This window comes from Struthio camelus, chromosome 5 (genome assembly GCF_040807025.1).
Source record: "Struthio camelus isolate bStrCam1 chromosome 5, bStrCam1.hap1, whole genome shotgun sequence".
NCBI classification, from domain to species: Eukaryota; Metazoa; Chordata; class Aves; order Struthioniformes; family Struthionidae; genus Struthio; species Struthio camelus.
The window spans coordinates 7,704,075-7,720,138 of NC_090946.1; the positions used below are offsets into that span (position 1 = coordinate 7,704,075).

Here is a 16,064-nt window from a genome sequence, read left to right on the forward strand (position 1 = left end):
TCGTAAGAGACCACCCTCCCCACCTCTTCCATGTGAAAATGCAGAGCTCTGATCTCTTTCCAGCAGTTACAGAAACATTACATGCAAAAATAAGTGTGTGTGGGGGGGTATTTTTAACACAGTGCTTAAAATATTATTGTATTCAAATCCTTTTATCACTAATGCTTAAAGCCCTAACTTGCAACACACAAACCTTGATTTGAAGTGCGCCAGTGCAGCGGCTGAACTAGGCACAGGTGCCTACTTTTGGGGTATGCAGCAGGGTATGGTTTGGAAACAACAAGTATTGCGTAGCAGTGAAAACTGTAGCAATGTACTGCTGGTGCTCTGCAAAGTGAGAATAACCCTTCTGCTTCTCTTTAGGCTGCACATTCAAATGCATTTGATGGGTCAATACCAGTTGTGAGAAGGAACATGCAGATATATTTGAATGGCACATTTGGATAAACAAGTCTGCTCCTCTGAATGTGAGTTTGCTCCAATCTTTCTCTGAGGAAGTAGCTAGGAAACCAGGCACAAAAACCTGTTACTATAACATTAGCAGTAGATGTGCCAGACTTCTAGCAGCTGGCAATCTGGACGCCTTCAGTGGAGTCACAACAGCTTCTAGCTGTTGAGTAGTAGACCTTAACATTTCTAATTGTCTAAACAGAAAGCCATAGAACAGCTTTTTTGAGGCCCTAAGGTGTGCCCTAGAAAGAGCTTTCAGGCATAGAAGTTAATAGCACAACATTCAAACTACCTATTAAGATAAAGCTTTGCTCTCAAAAAAACTTGTATTCCCTTTGCTTGGGTTTTGTGCATTTTGGATGCTAACCATAACATAGTGGTATAAAATGTTTTGTTTGGAGCCGATACCAGTCTGGGATCACATCTGGAACAAAAACAAAACAAAAATGGATGGGTCACCCAGGGCCAGCTGGGTACGCCTGCAAAACCCACAGACAAATCTGCAGCAATAAAATTAATACCTGTTATAGGCAAGAGACTCTGCTACACCTGTGATATGCAAAGCATGTCTCCTACAGCACGTTTGGGAAAGAGCAGAAAGCAACTTAAGTGCTCTAAAGTGGCCTCTCCCTGGGACAGCGTTTACAGGGAGGAAAGGCAGTCTGGTAAGATCCTTAAAAAAGGAGGAAAAGAGAAGAAGGGGGGGGGAAAAAAAAAAGAAAAGCAGGTGAGAAGAACAGAGGTGATGGGGTGAGAATGTGCTCAAACACTAGGAAATGTGTGGAGCTTATAAAAAAAAAAAAAAAAAACCCTCAGCTGACTTTGGCAAAAGAATTAGAACTCTTTTTATTATCAAATAATTAACTCTACAATGATTCAAAATTGTTCCAGTCAGAGCTTCCAGCAGCTTGAGCTGGCCTTGCTCAGCTGGCATGGGGGGCAGGCACGTTGATAGCATTTGTCTCCTGATTAGCAGAGATTTGATCCAAAGAATAAACACTACATGTCTGCAGCAACAGAAAGATCATGACGAATGAGAAACGTCTGTGGAGGAGCTATGAAAGGAGCTGGTAGATGCTCAGTCCAGTGTAGGCAGCTTGAAAACTCCAGACTCTGAAAGTGATTGTGGCTGCTTAACTTCTGGCCTGCCATAAGGTCTGACCTTTGTAGCTTTTGCAACACCCAGTCTTTGAAAATCAGGCCCTCTGTGGGTCTTTGAGCGTGGACGGCTAGAGAAGAGGGAGACCCAAACCACAAGCTGCATATGCAGATCTCATCCATCGTGTTGCGCAAGTCCTGCAGGACAGTCAGTGAGCTCCTGGCCATGCTTAATGGCAAACATCTCATGGCTGGACAACAGCATCTTCAGGTGGTGCACCAACTGGGTGACAAAGCCAGAGCTGCTGAAGAGAAGAGGGAAGTCTCAACTAAGGGGCGCTATGATGAGGTGAGGCTAGGAGGGATCGGGGTGCAGTGACTATTAAACTGTTCCAAAATATCAGAACCAGTTTGCAGCTTGGCATTCAGTCTCCGCTTCCTTTATGGGTGAAGGCCTCTTTGCTCTACTTGCGGGGTGGCTGGATTCAGCCACAAGCATCCCCTCCTCCCCAGACTGCCAGTCCTATGTACGTTGGCTGCTGCAGAGCCTCTTGACAGCTCCCTGCTGGGCTTTCTCTTCTCTACCTATGCTGGGCATGACAACATCTCTCTTTCAAGGTGAACATCGTTTTCCAGCAGCAGGAAGCCAGCTGTCCTATTTGCCTTTTGCATCCAGCTAAAAATAGAAAGAACAGACAGGTGTTTGCTAGCGTATTTCAAACCTTCCAGCCCCTGTTAGCTCAGGGAGTGATGCTTGCTAGTACCAAAACCCCAGAGCAAGGAGGAGTTCATATTTCATGCATTACCACATTTGCATTAGCTTTATCCATCAGTGATTTACAGCAGCGCAGCCACTAAATCAAGGATTGGTTGCTCTCATATAAACTCCAAATGGCTTGTAGTGAAGAATCAAAAACCTAACAGAAGGACTATTGATTCCTATTCATTCCTATCCCATAATCTGATGAAAGAAAGGACAATGTTGATGTTAAACTGGCATCTTGAGCCCAAGTTTTTCTCTTGGGTCAGATACACTGTCTGTACATGACTTCTTCGGTTAAAAATATAACCTGCCTCTTATACAGCAAGCACAGCCTTACTGTAGACAATGGAGCTGTGCCTATTTACACAAGCAGAAGAGTTGGTCCAGCCCAGAAGTTACACAGTCTACTTAAATGAAAACAAGTTTAAAAAGTCTTGTCAAACGTGGGAAAAATCTTCCCAGTGGGTCTAAAATACAGTAGTGATAATAATACTTTAATATTAAAACTCAAAGTAATTGAGAATTCTCTCATCTCTAATTTCTCACTTCTGAAGTTCAGCTCTCAAAGGAGCACAGATGTCAAAAGAACATCACAGGGAAATAAATGACTGGAGAGGAAAAAAGAAGTCACGTCTTTAGTTAGCAATTCAGTGCTGCCAGGCTGAGTCAGTGCCCTCACTCCTGCCTGCTGCTTGGTGTTTGTAGCATGTCCGGCCCTTGCAGCACCTTTTCGGGTCTCAGACGTATAGCACAGTCATTACCACTATTACCTATTTTTCACAAAGAACTAGAAGAACCACTAGAAATGGAACCAAAGCAAATCAGCACAGAAAGAGCAAAACCTCCACTAAGGTGGCTTGGGTCCTTGGCTTATTTCAGCAATTATAGATTTACTCATGTTAATGCCGCTAGTGGCATTAGTAGCATTGCCGGCTCAGACCCTAAGCCAGGGCAAATCAGCATAAAATCAAATGCATGAACAGCAGTTTCACCACCTGAGAACATGCCCCACAGTATTTCTCTGTGTTTATCATTATACACCTGTGAGGGAAGCAATGCATGAGGAAGAGAAGGTGTGTCTTTCGTGCTGATCAAGTGCAAAGGTGAACCCTCTGCTGACTTACAGGACTGTACTGGACTAATTCTGGTCTTGTCACTTCCAGCTCCAGGAGAACTTCCCTAAATCTGGAGGGCTTTTCCAAGGTGTTCCCTTTGGGAACGAATAAAAATCCCGCTGAAATCAACAGAAAGCTTTCCAGTAACTGAGCGGGTCACTGGGTGAAGCCCTAAAGCTCTCTCACTCAACCCAAACTGTGGCCTTTTCTGTATGTTCCCTATTTCTGCATCTGAGGGTGGCAGATCTCTGTCCTCCCCCTCCTGTACCGCTAAAACATTCAGCGATGCAGCACTCCCTCTGCTCTGTGGTACTGACTGTGACTGCCTTCACTGTGAAATGCCCCTGAGGGGGGGGTTCTTTCTTTCTTTCTTTTTTCTTTTTTTTAAACGCCCTTTTGCACCTTATCTGCAGTCCCTCCCTCTGAACAGACTGCAAGCGTGGCAATAGCTCTGTGGTGCAAGTGTCTGATCCCAGCAAGCGCCATCTGCTTCCCTGCTGGGAGAACTCTTCGGCGCAGGGAATGAAGAGGCTGAGGGAGACGGGGCCCCGAGCCCCTTCCCACCTTTTCTTTTTCCTTCTGAATTAGTGTTTGCATCTCTTCATTCCAGTCCAGTAGCTCCACCAGCTTCTTGACCCCACTGACCACATCCCCCAGCTGGGCTATGTCGTTGTAACGTTGCTGCCAGGCGAACGGTCCTACGAGGTCCCGGTTGATCAGGACTCGGGGAACGGAACTGCGAACAGCGCCTGCCAGGCTGGCAAAGGGCTCCACCTAAAGGAAGGCAACCCAAAGGAGCAAAGAGAAACAAGTCACCCTGCTGAGGGACGCTGGGGGGCATGAATCCACTGCATTGCTAAGCTTTAAGGACTTGCAGCCTGCATGTAAGGCTTTAACACTTCTCCTACCATGGACTAAGCTACCCCAGCTTTGAATAGATTACGTAGGACAACCCAGCTCCGAGTCACTCCAGTTATCCAGTGGCCTTTCCTCAGGTAGCCACAGAACTCATCTCTTCCTCTCCAGGTGCCCACCTTTACCAGCAACATACAAGTTTTCCGAGGGCCACGTCTCAGAGTGCACGTACCCTATTTCTTACCCTGCTGCCTCCGATTTAATCTGCTCCCGACCCCAATTTCTTACTTTCTCCTTTATACCCGCCCCTCTCCTCCAGAGTCCCTCAGGACCTGTTCCCAAGTGCCTTTTTCTCCTTGTGAGCCTGGGTCTTCCCTAGCCCCAGACCTCCAGGGACGTTCCAATGACGAAAAGCAGGTCTGCCATGGGGAAGTCGGTCACGTGCAGGAAGAAGCGGTGCGGGAGCTCCTCACCAAAGAACACAATGTCAGGCTTGACAATTCCAGTGCAGACAGGACAGTGAGGGACCTTGTCTGCCATGACGTCCCCCTGGAGCAAGAGCACCCAACACCACTCGTTATGGGGCAGCAGGAGCACGTACCTGCACACACAGGATCAGAACCACATCACATCCTCACAGCAACATCCAGCCCCACTGTTTCCCCGCGGCAAGTCTGATCTCCTTCAATTAGGCTTCTTGGCCCTGAAGGCAAAGTAACAGGCCTGCAAGAGGCAGTCCTCCTTGCGTTAGTTTCTGTGTCAACGCCCGGCTGTGACCACTCACCCTAAAGTCCTCTCCTGCGAATGTCCTTCGACAGACGGTACAGGTGGCAGTGGCAAAGGTGCCGTGGGCTTCTACCAGTCTATCAGGAGGGATCCCAGCAACTAGAACGCACACGTGGTAGATGATCGACTCAGCACAAGGGGACTGAACCAGAAACTCCATGTTCGCTGGGCATTTCTCCAGTCCTGCCTCCTATTCTGCTTCTTACCCTCCTCCCCTCCTGGCACTCTGCTGCTGAGCGCCAGGGAAGAGGAAACTCACCTCTCTCCAGCCCGTCAATATTCTGAGTATAGAGGCGCAGGAGAAGTCCCTTGTCATGCAGGAGCCTCAGGAAATAGTGGGCGTAGTTGGGTCTGTAATTGCCAGGGTAGAGCTCCTTGGCCAAAGTGAAGAAGGGCTTCGGATTGAGAAAGAAATAGTTCAGTTCAAAGATGGCTTCTGGGTAAGGGATGTTGTACTGCTCAAGGTTACTGTAGAGGCCGCTCCCCGGGGACCTGCAGAGAGAGACAGAGGCTGGTAGTCAGAATGCAGGAAGATATACCACCCATCACAGACCCGGACCCAGGGAGATGACAGAGCAGATGGCCAGATCTTTGGGTTCCCTCTTGCTGCTTTGTGCCATCCGTTCAGAGCAAAAGTGCCCTAGGAGAGCAGCTGAAATTCATACCTCCACCCAGCATGAGACCCAGCCTCACACCCCCGCTTCAGTGCCACCCCGTCTCCTCCTGGGTGCAGAGGTGCATTCAGGGTCTGATGAGGGTGGGAAGGGCCACGCTGGTACGTTGTGTGGAGCGTGCTCTGTTCTGGCTGCAGCGCCTCTAACCCACGCCAAGGACACGTTGGTTCTTCTCTAGCTGCTTAAGTGGGGCACTGGCTGCAGCCAAAGAATCAAGCAACAAGCATGACTCAATCGTCCGGAAGATCTGGCCCAACGAATGGCCCAGAGCCCGGACTGCTGAGCCTGACTCTAGTCCGGTGTGAACTAACACAAGGGATAGAGGGAAAGAGCAGCAGGCACCAGCATTACCGAGGCTGAAGGTCCTAGCACTGCCAGCGCCGAAGAAGGATAAATGAAATGATGCAGGCGTTACCTAAAATCCGGGATGCCGCTGGGGGTGCTAATGCCAGCGCCAGCCATCACCACTACTCGGTGGCACTCCTTCTTCCGAACCAGCTCTGCCACGTTCTGCAGGGTGAGCTTCTGCTTCCCACCGTCGTCTCCCCAGCTACCCACTCCTAAGACGGCTCTGACAGCAGCAGATAAAGAGAAGGGCCTGATCCCTCGGATCCTGCTCGGAACAGAGAGAAAGCACAGCAGGTAGCGCAAAGACAGAGACTTCAGCTGAAAGAGCTGCTCAGGGGGACGAAACCACCCCAAGCATTTGGCGGAAAGCTCCTCAATCCGCAGGGCTGCGTGTCAGTACTCTGTTGCTGAGGAGAAAGCTCGGCCAGGCGTCTTAAGTCACATCCCGGGAGCAGATCCTTCGCGTGGCGCTTTCTCCCATCTCAACAAACCGACGTTAAACCTCAAACCGTGACAGGGTGGGTTTTCCGGGGGCACAGGCGGACAGGACTAGGGCCACAGCGGTTCAGGGACTGACAAGTCTCGCAGCCCATCTCCTGGGCTGGGGGAGACCCTTTTCTACACGCAGTTTCTCCAGAAGCCTGTGCCAGGGGGTGGGGTGGGGTGGGGGGGGTGGCGCAGGGGCCCTCCCGCCGCCCCGAGGCCTCGGCCTGGGGACGCCCCCAAGGTGGCCGGCCCAAACGCCACAGGCCGTTACCGCCGCGAGGCCCCATCTCCCCCCGCGGCAATCAGCAGCGGGGCCAGCAGGCGACAGCAGGAGGAGCCCAGAGAGAGGCCGCGGGCTCTCGGCAGCCCTGCTAACGGCCGTCACCGAGCTCCGGCCCCCCGGCGCCGCAAGGCCACGGCCGGGCCCGCAGAGGCCCAGCCCCGGGCGGGGGCCCTACCTGCCGCCGGGGCCGCGGGGGAGGCTCCCGCAAGCCCCCGCGAGGTGACACCGAGCCGCCCCCGGCAGCGGCCCGGCCGGGCAACGGCGCAGAGCCGCCGCCGCCGCCAGCCCCGCTCGCTCCATGCCCGCCACCGCCCGCCAACGGCTCTACCGCAATGCCGCGAGTAGGCGCGCGCCCGCGCAGCGGCAGCCCGCCATGGGCGGCGCGCCCGGCAGGCGGCCGCGGTGCCTTACGGTACCCACAGTGCCGCGCGCGCGGTGGGAGGCGGGGGGGAGCGGCGGAAGTGAGTGTGCATTTCCGGCGGGCGGCCGGTGTCGGCGTCGCCGCTTCGCCGCCTGCCTCGGGCCGCCGCCGCCGCCATGAAGGACGTGCCGGGCTTCCTGCAGCAGAGCCAGAGCTCGGGGCCGGGCCAGGCGGCCGTGTGGCACCGCCTGGAGGAGCTCTACAATAAGAAGTGAGTGGGGGTTTGGTGGAGGTCGCTGCTATGGCGACCCCGGCTCCGGGGCGGGGGGGAGCCGCGGCCTTGGCCGCCCCCAGGCCTCTCTCCCCCGGTTCGGGGGGGGGGGGAAGGTCCTTTCTGCAGCAGGGCTTTAAGCAGCGCTTTTCTCCTCGCGGCGGTTCCTTAGCGTCGGTGGGGCTTCGGGGGCGGCCCCGTCCGCCGCCGCTCCCCGTGAGCGTGGTGGTGCCGCTAGCCGCCCGGGCAAGCGGCTTCAAGAGCCGGAAGAGTTTCAGGGTGAAACGCAGAAAATAGCGTGACTGAGACGAGCTGGTGTGAAGCGTGGAAGCATTGAACGACTTCTCTTATTGTTGTTGTGGTTTTTTTTTTTTTTTTCTAAGGCTCTGGCACCAGCTGACTCTGCAAGTGCTGGATTTTGTCCAGGACCCTTGCTTTGCCCAAGGAGATGGGCTCATCAAGGTGAGATGTTTGCTTGTTCCCAAGTGACCTTTTTTTCTTCCTATTCCTGTAGCGGAGTTGAGTGATGGTATTCTTGTAGCGATGAAAACAAGTCATCTTTGACTCGTTTCTGGAGAACTATTAAGTTAGGTTAATACAACTTTCTGTTTGTGTGCTGGAAATACTCATATGCTTTCACTCTCCTTCCTGTTTTAGATTGAAGTTCAGTTCCCCTGATTCATTCCATGATAACAAACCTTGAGTTTCTAGATAGCTGCTTTCTAGATATCTGTAAAGGGAAATTTGAAAGGTCAGGGCTTGAACTGATTGTACAGTGGTAATTGAAAGCGTACACTGGGGCAGCCCACAGAGAGGAAGCCTTGTGTTGTAGTACCTGATAGCCTGTGAGTTTCTGGAATCACTTCTTACGTTTGGGAGAGTATTGTGCAGCTAGAATTCTGTAAAATGAGCTTTTTTTTTAAAAAAACAACAACAACTGGTTCCTGGATTCAGCATGCTACAGGCTTTTTCCTGTGTTGGATGCCCACTACTGTGTTTGAAGGATGAATTGGAATACAATGAAAAACAAAAGTCATGGCTAGAACAAAGTATTCCGTTGTCCTGAATGTGTTTATCTTTTTGCTTTCAGCTTTATGAGAACTTCATCAGTGAGTTTGAACACAGGTGAGTCTACTTGCCTAGAAATTCGTAGGTAACCTACTGCTGACTGAGACTGTTATAACAACAAGGGTGTGTTTTTTTTTTTTTTGTTTTTCTAGGGTGAACCCTTTATCCCTGGTAGAGATCATTCTTCATGTAGTTAGGCAAATGACAGGTAAGTGATGTTACCTGTGGCTTATAGTCGTTATAGGAACTGAGGGCTGCGAAGCCTTACTAGTAAATAGTAAACAGCTATCTTCAGTGATATACCATTGAGAAAAAATTGGTTGCTACAGTCTTCATGGAACCAACTGGAGGATTTATTTCTAGGTTGAGGTTTACTTCTGCTGGAGTTCTTAATAGACCTTCTCTTTTGCTCTGCTCTAGATCCCAATGTGGCCCTTACTTTTCTGGAAAAGACTCGAGAAAAGGTATTTGTGAAACTGCTCTTCCTGGTAGTCCCTCTACGGGGCTTGTTTTGTGTGTGAGTGTGCGTGGTATAGCTGAAGAGGCAAGTATGTGTACAATGAGAGCTGTGAGGATTCCTTTCCTCTGTGAACAATCCCTGAGTTCAATGCAGGAATGCATTAATGAGTGAAATGTAGCTACATTAACACAATTCAGGTTTCAAAAGCCTGCCTGGCTGGAATGATAAAAGGTTCTAAGTATGTATTTTTGTATAACTGCAGGTAAAAAGCAGTGATGAAGCTGTCATTTTGTGTAAAACGGCCATTGGGGCTCTCAAGCTGAACATTGGAGACCTACAGGTCACAAAGGTGAGATGATCACTTCAGTCGCGCAGACATTCAGGCAGGTTGGAGCACTGTGACTTATTCAGCAGTTACTCTTAAGTGTGGATGTTCCTGTGTTTATGCTTCAGTGTTGAGAGAGAAGGGAAATGCATATGCAGGTCCTGGGATTTCCAGGAAGACTTGGTGCTCTGCTTTACGTTTTGCAGGCTATAAAATCATGTATATGGTACTAATGGTCAAATGTCTTTAGCTTCAATAAATTTCTGATGTGTGTAGCCTTTGTTGTACAGTTGCTTGTTGGTGGCCTACAGAGAGGCTGCAGCTCAGGAGGAAAAAAAGAAAGAAAAAGGGGGAAGGCGAGAAAAAAACCCCAAAACCTCCAAACCTTGCTGTTCCTTATTTTTCTGGTTTAGAGGGCGCCTTGCGTTCAACAGCCTACATGCTGCTGGTTGATGAGCTGCTAAAGCTGACTGAATGTCAGTATCTGGTTACCATGCTGAACGTGGTGTTTCTTTATCTCTCAGTTTTTTAGAACCATCTCCCAAAGCTAAGATGAGGGCATTTTTTTTCCATGCAGTTCAGCTTTACATGTTTTACTGCAAGTATGAAGTCTGAAGCGTCACAGTGTTGTCAGGTTTTTTTTCCAATCAACCAATTTTGTAAAGGGAGAACAGCACTGCTTTATTTTTAATTCTCCTGTGGTAGTAGCTTTGGTCATGGTCTTATCTGCCTCACTGCTGAGTGGATGCAACTTCTGAACCAAATGAGAATGTTAACCCTTCCTGTGGTGAATTGGAAGGCTGGGAGGCATGGGTGTGTATTAAGTGTACCTTTAAACATAACAAACTGATTCTCCTCTCTTGTGTAGGAGACCATTGAGGAGGTTGAGGAGATGCTGAACAATCTCCCTGGGGTGACTTCGGTTCACAGCCGTTTCTATGATCTCTCCAGCAAGTACTACCAGACGATTGGGAACCATGCCTCCTACTACAAGGATGCCCTGCGGTTTCTGGGATGCATTGATGTTAAGGATCTGCCAGGTAATTCCTCCTTTGTGGCCGGACATAGGAAGTCTCAATTCTCATTCTCTGTGTAATTGCTTTAGTCAAAAAAAAAAAAAAAAAAAAAAGCACTGACAGAGAATAAATTTCTCAACATTGTTGAGTCTGGTGTAGTTGGACCAGGATCTAGCTACAAGGAGAGAAACCCACAGAAGGAATGGATGAGCACGCTTCTGCTCCTAAGCTGCGCTGAGGTGATGAGAGGGAAGGGACAGGTTATTCTCTAGTTCTGAATCTTCTCTCTGTTTTCAAAAAGTAGCCCTTTTGTGCCACTACTGTGGTTACTGCAGGCTTCTGAATTTCAGGTTTGGGAGGGAGGGCTGAGAAGGGTAGGGGATGATTTAATACAGGCACAGAGAGGAGGGTGAGGAAAGAGCTGATGGGACTTAGAGTTTGGATGAAGCAGCAGTCTTTATTTTTTCTTCTCCTTCCCCACCAAGTATCGGAGCAGCAGGAGAGAGCCTTTACCCTGGGACTGGCAGGGCTGTTGGGAGAAGGTGTTTATAACTTTGGGGAGCTGGTAAGTTAACTCTGGTTTGCTTCAGCTGTGGGGCCTCAGGAGTTGATTTTTTTTAGCCTCTTAACACTTGTCCTTGCCTGGGTTCTGCAGCTCATGCACCCTGTTCTGGAGTCCCTGAGAAACACTGATCGGCAGTGGCTAATTGATACGCTCTATGCCTTCAACAGTGGTAATGTAGAGACGTTTCAGGCTCTAAAGTCAGCATGGGGTCAGCAGGTGAGTGAAGAGATGCTTACGTTGTTTAAGTAAGGCCTAGGCTAAATGTTTACAGAGGCCATTTGGGAGATTCTGTGGGCCCCTACCTTAGGTTTCCAAACTCTGGTGCATTGGTATAATCTTAACCGTTGCATAGTAATGCTACTTTCATCTTGTATCATTGGTTTTCTTTTGGCTTCTCTTTGTATCTGGGTTGCTTGGGAGAAGTGAAAAAGAGGAATTTCTTGTAACCAAGGGAGAAGCAGCAAAAGGCTTGACACAGCCCTGTGCAGGAAGATCACTTCCAATTTAATTTCCATAATGCCATTACCACGGTATTAAATAGCTTCTACTCTCAAGTAGTACTTTTTTCTTATTTTCTAGGAAATTTGAGGAAGCTGTGCTGTTGGATACTAGCTGCACTGGCCATTGCCACATGAATAAATATGTGCTATAGTTTACAAATTGACTTTTTTGTCAACTTAAGCAAGGCTGTAGCCCTTAATATAAGGTTGCCTACCTTGTAGAGTATGGTGTTTAATTACACAGTCTTTATCGTTAGTTTTAGGGAGTCGTCGCCCAGTAGCGGGTGGGAAGTGATGGCCTCCTCTCTCGAAAATGAGGACAGTGGGCATCCCTATATTTTTTTTTTGGTGGTTTACTTTGGTATACAGAATGTTGTTCTTTTACAAGGGGGGAACATGAGTAATAACGAACTCTTTCTGTTATCTCACAGCCAGATCTGGCAGCAAATGAAGCACTTTTGCTGCAGAAGATTCAGCTGTTATGTCTTATGGAGGTGAGCTGCTAAGCTGAGAACCGTAATGTGTTACGGGTGGGGAAAGGGGAAGGCACTGCTTTTAACAGCCTTTTGATGGGGCACGACTTAGGTGGCAAATTCTCTGCAGGATGCAGTCATTATTCACTGTTCTTATAGGAAATCAAGGGTGTAACTCCATAGTTATTGCCTGCAAGTTTTGCCTCTAGGTGGTGCCAAAAGGCAGGTACTGCTGGGGGAAGAAGAGCTTTATGCTGCTACCTGCTTGCCCTTTCAAGGGTATGCCCCTTCAGGCAGGACAGGGAGGTGGAGAAGGAGGGAGCGAGCCTTGCTTCTGAAGAGAGTATCCGAAATGATAGAACATATTGAAGAGCTATTATAATAAAGATTTATAAAACACACAGTTAAAATCTTAGTCTCTTAAAGACTGAAAATCTCTTCCCTGTGAGGTAACCCTAAACGTGTAAAATAGTTTATTTCCTGTCCCTTGAAGGGTTTGGTCTGTTGTTAGCAACACATACTGATATATAAGCCTCCGTGGCTCTGGATCTGTTTTTGAAAATTAAAATGCTGATGAGCTGAATTCTCTGAAGCATAGTACAGGTGTTTATCTTGAGGCACACATACCGGTATATTCATCCCAGTTCTCGCATTTTACTTTGAACTGGTCTTATTACTTATAATATGTTATGCCAGGGATTGGATATGCATTGAGACATTTTGGCACAAGTTAATCTGCTTTATCTGGAGCTTCATTGTTGCTTAGGGAGTCCGCAGTTTAGAGCGGTAAGGAGTGGGGGAGGTCTACTTTCTGCTAACATGGGTGAGGGCATTTTTATTGAAGTATTGTGGTATAAAATGAGGAATACAGGTGCTACTGCAGGATGAGAGCTCGGCAAGGGGCAGCAGCAGGGAAGCTGTGCGTGCTGCAGAACGAAATAAGACCTGTGGACGTTTCTTTTTTGCTCTTTGTTTGCTTGAATTTAGATGACTTTCACCCGACCCGCCAATCATAGACAGCTCACTTTTGAGGAGATTGCTAAGAGTGCCAAAGTCACTGTGAATGAGGTGAGTTCAGGTTTGGACCAAGTTCGTGACAAATCTGAGTTCTGAGGCTCTAAAAGTGTCTGAATAAACTTACTCCCACAGGTGAAATGTAAGGATAAGTGTCCTCTACTCTTACTGTGTATCTGAGGAATTGTTTTCTGAGGAATTGACTGATTGATGCTCCTATTTCTTGATAAATAATTTTAGGAAGTTCGTAGAGTCATAGGTCCCTTCCAACTAGTCTTACCTAGACTAAACAAAATGCAACTCCTTCAACCTTTGTTCACATGTCAAGTTCTCCAGTCTTCTGATCTTGGTGGCCCTCCGCTGGGCCCTCAAGTTTTTCAGTGTTTCTCTTGAACTAGGAGAGGCAAAACTGGGCCTAGTATTCTAGGTATGCTTTAACAAATGCTGTGTGGGATAATTGCATCCCTTGACCTGCTGGCTCTGCCCTTGTGGATGGAGGCCAGGATACGGTTTGCCTTTGCTGCGGGGGCGCGCTGTTGACTCTTGTTCAGCTGGCTGGTTTCCCCTTGCCCCAAACCCCTCAGCTCCTTTGTAGCAGAGCTATACCGCAGCCCGTCAGACCTCTGCTTGTGCTGCTGCTTGGGATCGTTTTGTCCCCAGTGCAGGATTCCACACAACTTTTATTGTACTTCATACAATTCTTGCTAGCACAGTCTTGTAGCCTGCCTAGGTCTCTCTTTATGGTGGCTCTTCTTCCTAGCATATCTGTCTCCCCTCCTGGCTTGGTATCATCCACAAGTTTGGTGGGGACGCGGTCAATCCTGTTATCCAGATTGCTTATAAAGATAAGTAAGTAGTATTGGACCCCATAGCAATCCTGGAAGAACTCTATTTGTGACCAGCTGTCTGTTCAACTTGGAGCTGCTAACCACCACCCTGACTGAGCTCAGCAGTTCAGCAAGTTCTCAGCTCATCTTGTTCCAGCTGTCCAGTGTGTATCTTACCAGCTCATCCGCAAGGCTGTTGTGGGAGGTCTTGATGACTATTTTGTTAAAATTGTTAAATGGTGGTTACAGCTTTCTCCTTGTTGGCTAAGCAAATGTTTTCATCATAAAAGGCAATCAGATCGTTCAGGCTAAATCCATGTTAATTTTCTCCAGTCACCTTTCATGGGATTTCAGATGCCTTAAATATATAGGATTGTAGATTTTCTAGGTGTTGAGCCTCAAGGCAGTCTTATAACCTATAAGAGGATAGCTATGAGAGAGACTGCAGCTTTTCTCAGTTTTGTGTAGTAAACACTATTCCGCTGGCTCCACCTAAAGGTTTTATCTCTGGGGAAAGTGGGCGATTCTCAGTTCTTTTCTTGCTTTTAGGTGGAACTGCTGGTGATGAAGGCGCTCTCGGTAGGATTGGTAAAAGGCAGTATTGATGAAGTGGATAAGAAGGTGCACATGACATGGGTACAACCACGTGTGTTGGATTTACAACAGGTAATGATCAACTTAAACGCTAAGTCAGTCTTAATTTGCTTTTTTTGTGTATGAGGTGACCTGGAAATTGAAGTAAGAGCTGATCAGGGTCACTGCCCGTGACCCTGAAGCTTCCTGAAAAAACTCAGTGAATTGGAAAGTATAACAGTTTTTCCTCTGTTTGTGTTTTTTTTGTTTTTTTGTTTTAGCTCTCACTTTGGATATATAGTGTGCTTTGTATCTGTAACTGTGCTTTGCAATAAATAGCTACAAATGTGCTGGGAGATAGGATAGGATTTCAGAGACGCCTCTCCTCCAAGAGCCATACAAACCTCCAGGAAACATGAGCGCTATGACTGTGTTTTCCAGAAGGATGTAGGCGCTTGGCAGTTGCTTCAAACTTTAATGCGTGAAGTAATTTTAGTTTCTGGTTAGTCGGTGGCGGTCTTGGGAAGAGAAGTTCGGGGTGCTGAAGACGAAAGACACTGAGCTTCTCAAGTTCATCTTCATAATCAGCGTGTGTTAGGAGACTGTATAAGGTGCCCTTAGCTTTTTAGAAACGGTTAGTCCATGGAACGCTAGCTACAGACGATTCCTTTTGTGCATTTCATTTTGATTCAAAACATTGCAGTCTTGATGGCAAAAGATGTCAGGCATACGCTATAGATGCGTGGGGTTCTGAGAAGCTGTTTGGGATCGCAAGCATTTGTCTGTCCTTAGAGGTGAGTTTGTCTATCTTTAGTGCTTGTGGCATTAAAGTTATTGTGCCTTTGCCTTCCAGATCAAAGGGATGAAAGACCGCCTGGAGTTCTGGTGCACAGATGTGAGGAGCATGGAGATGTTGGTGGAGCACCAAGCCCATGACATCCTAACATAGAGGACCTTGCACTGCCCCGAGAGAGTAATGTCTACTGCTACCGATGCTAGCAGCACTCGGACCACTGACTCTGTACTGGATTATATTGAAGGGGGGTGGGTGGGCAGAGGGGAGAGCAGCTTTTTGACGCTTGTACAGAGGAGTAAGTGGCCTTTTGCTGTGTAACCCTTTGGTGCTTGGAGTCAAGATTTCCCTATGCGCTAACACTAGTGGCACTGACCATGGGAGCTCCTGTCCTGTCCTCGTCAAAGGAGGACAAAGGTTCCGCTGCGGTTGATTCCTCAGTCTTGCTAGTGAACTGTTGTGGGAGAAGGTAATGCTGGTTACGTGCTACAGGAGCGGAGGTTATTGTGTGGGAGGATGTGATGCTGGTTACATGCTACAAAAGTGGACGCTGTCTGCCTGGTAAAGGGGTGGCAGAAGCTCCCCTGTGAAAATGTTCTAGAGAGGTGCCTGACCATTGTATGTCATATTACTTAGTAGTATCGGCCTTATGTGAGGGTATGACCTTCCCCTGGTAACGTCTCCCTCCCTGCCCCTGCAGCAGCCCAAAGGCAGCATTACTGAAATCATCTTTCTCCTTCTGCCCTCTTTCTCCACAACCCCTTCTCCTCATTTGCAGTAGAGGGAGTGTTTACTCCATCAAAGGGTTTTTTCCAGGATTACAGTTTAGTGGATTTGTTTTTATATACTTTTGGGGGTTGATGTCTCTTATGAACACTTTATGCTAAAGTGTGGTGCAGCAATATTGCTGGAATAAACTTCTCTGCCTTCCCTTTTCTGTAGTTCTGTCTGTGCTTTCAT

The 16,064-nt window shown here is 48.2% G+C and overlaps 2 protein-coding genes across 2 annotated transcripts; one reads left to right on the top strand and one right to left on the bottom strand.

Moving 5' to 3' along the window:
* Positions 1–1,267: 1,267 nt before the first annotated feature.
* Positions 1,268–7,292, bottom strand: SIRT3 (sirtuin 3). Its single transcript, XM_068944528.1, has 7 exons — positions 7,034–7,292; positions 6,157–6,354; positions 5,327–5,559; positions 5,066–5,166; positions 4,669–4,830; positions 3,991–4,200; positions 1,268–2,224 (listed from the first exon to the last, which is right to left on the bottom strand). The coding sequence occupies exons 1-7, from the start codon at positions 7,156–7,158 to the stop codon at positions 2,204–2,206; spliced, it is 1,050 nt and encodes a 349-aa protein (XP_068800629.1). The 5' UTR covers positions 7,159–7,292; the 3' UTR covers positions 1,268–2,203.
* Positions 7,287–16,038, top strand: PSMD13 (proteasome 26S subunit, non-ATPase 13). Its single transcript, XM_068944527.1, has 13 exons — positions 7,287–7,490; positions 7,874–7,952; positions 8,581–8,615; positions 8,711–8,766; positions 8,979–9,022; positions 9,281–9,367; positions 10,212–10,383; positions 10,845–10,924; positions 11,015–11,140; positions 11,856–11,918; positions 12,885–12,965; positions 14,288–14,404; positions 15,165–16,038. Exons 1-13 carry the CDS (start codon positions 7,396–7,398, stop codon positions 15,258–15,260), a joined length of 1,131 nt encoding a protein of 376 aa, XP_068800628.1. The 5' UTR covers positions 7,287–7,395; the 3' UTR covers positions 15,261–16,038.
* The last annotated feature ends 26 nt before the right edge of the window (positions 16,039–16,064 follow it).

What these genes read in the sequence shown, in the direction of transcription:
- SIRT3 (XM_068944528.1), bottom strand. Translation starts at nt 7,158, where the DNA reads ATGGAGCGAGCGGGGCTGGCGGCGGCGGCGGCTCTGCGCCGTTGCCCG. An exon ending in AGCGGCATCCCGGATTTTAG is followed by an intron (nt 5,560 to 6,156) that starts GTAACGCCTGCA and finishes CTCTCTCTGCAG; the next exon opens with GTCCCCGGGGAGCGGCCTCT. An exon ending in TATTGACGGGCTGGAGAGAG is followed by an intron (nt 5,167 to 5,326) that starts GTGAGTTTCCTC and finishes TGTGCGTTCTAG; the next exon opens with TTGCTGGGATCCCTCCTGAT.
- PSMD13 (XM_068944527.1), top strand. Translation starts at nt 7,396, where the DNA reads ATGAAGGACGTGCCGGGCTTCCTGCAGCAGAGCCAGAGCTCGGGGCCG. An exon ending in GAGGAGCTCTACAATAAGAA is followed by an intron (nt 7,491 to 7,873) that starts GTGAGTGGGGGT and finishes TTTTTTTCTAAG; the next exon opens with GCTCTGGCACCAGCTGACTC. An exon ending in ATCAGTGAGTTTGAACACAG is followed by an intron (nt 8,616 to 8,710) that starts GTGAGTCTACTT and finishes TTGTTTTTCTAG; the next exon opens with GGTGAACCCTTTATCCCTGG.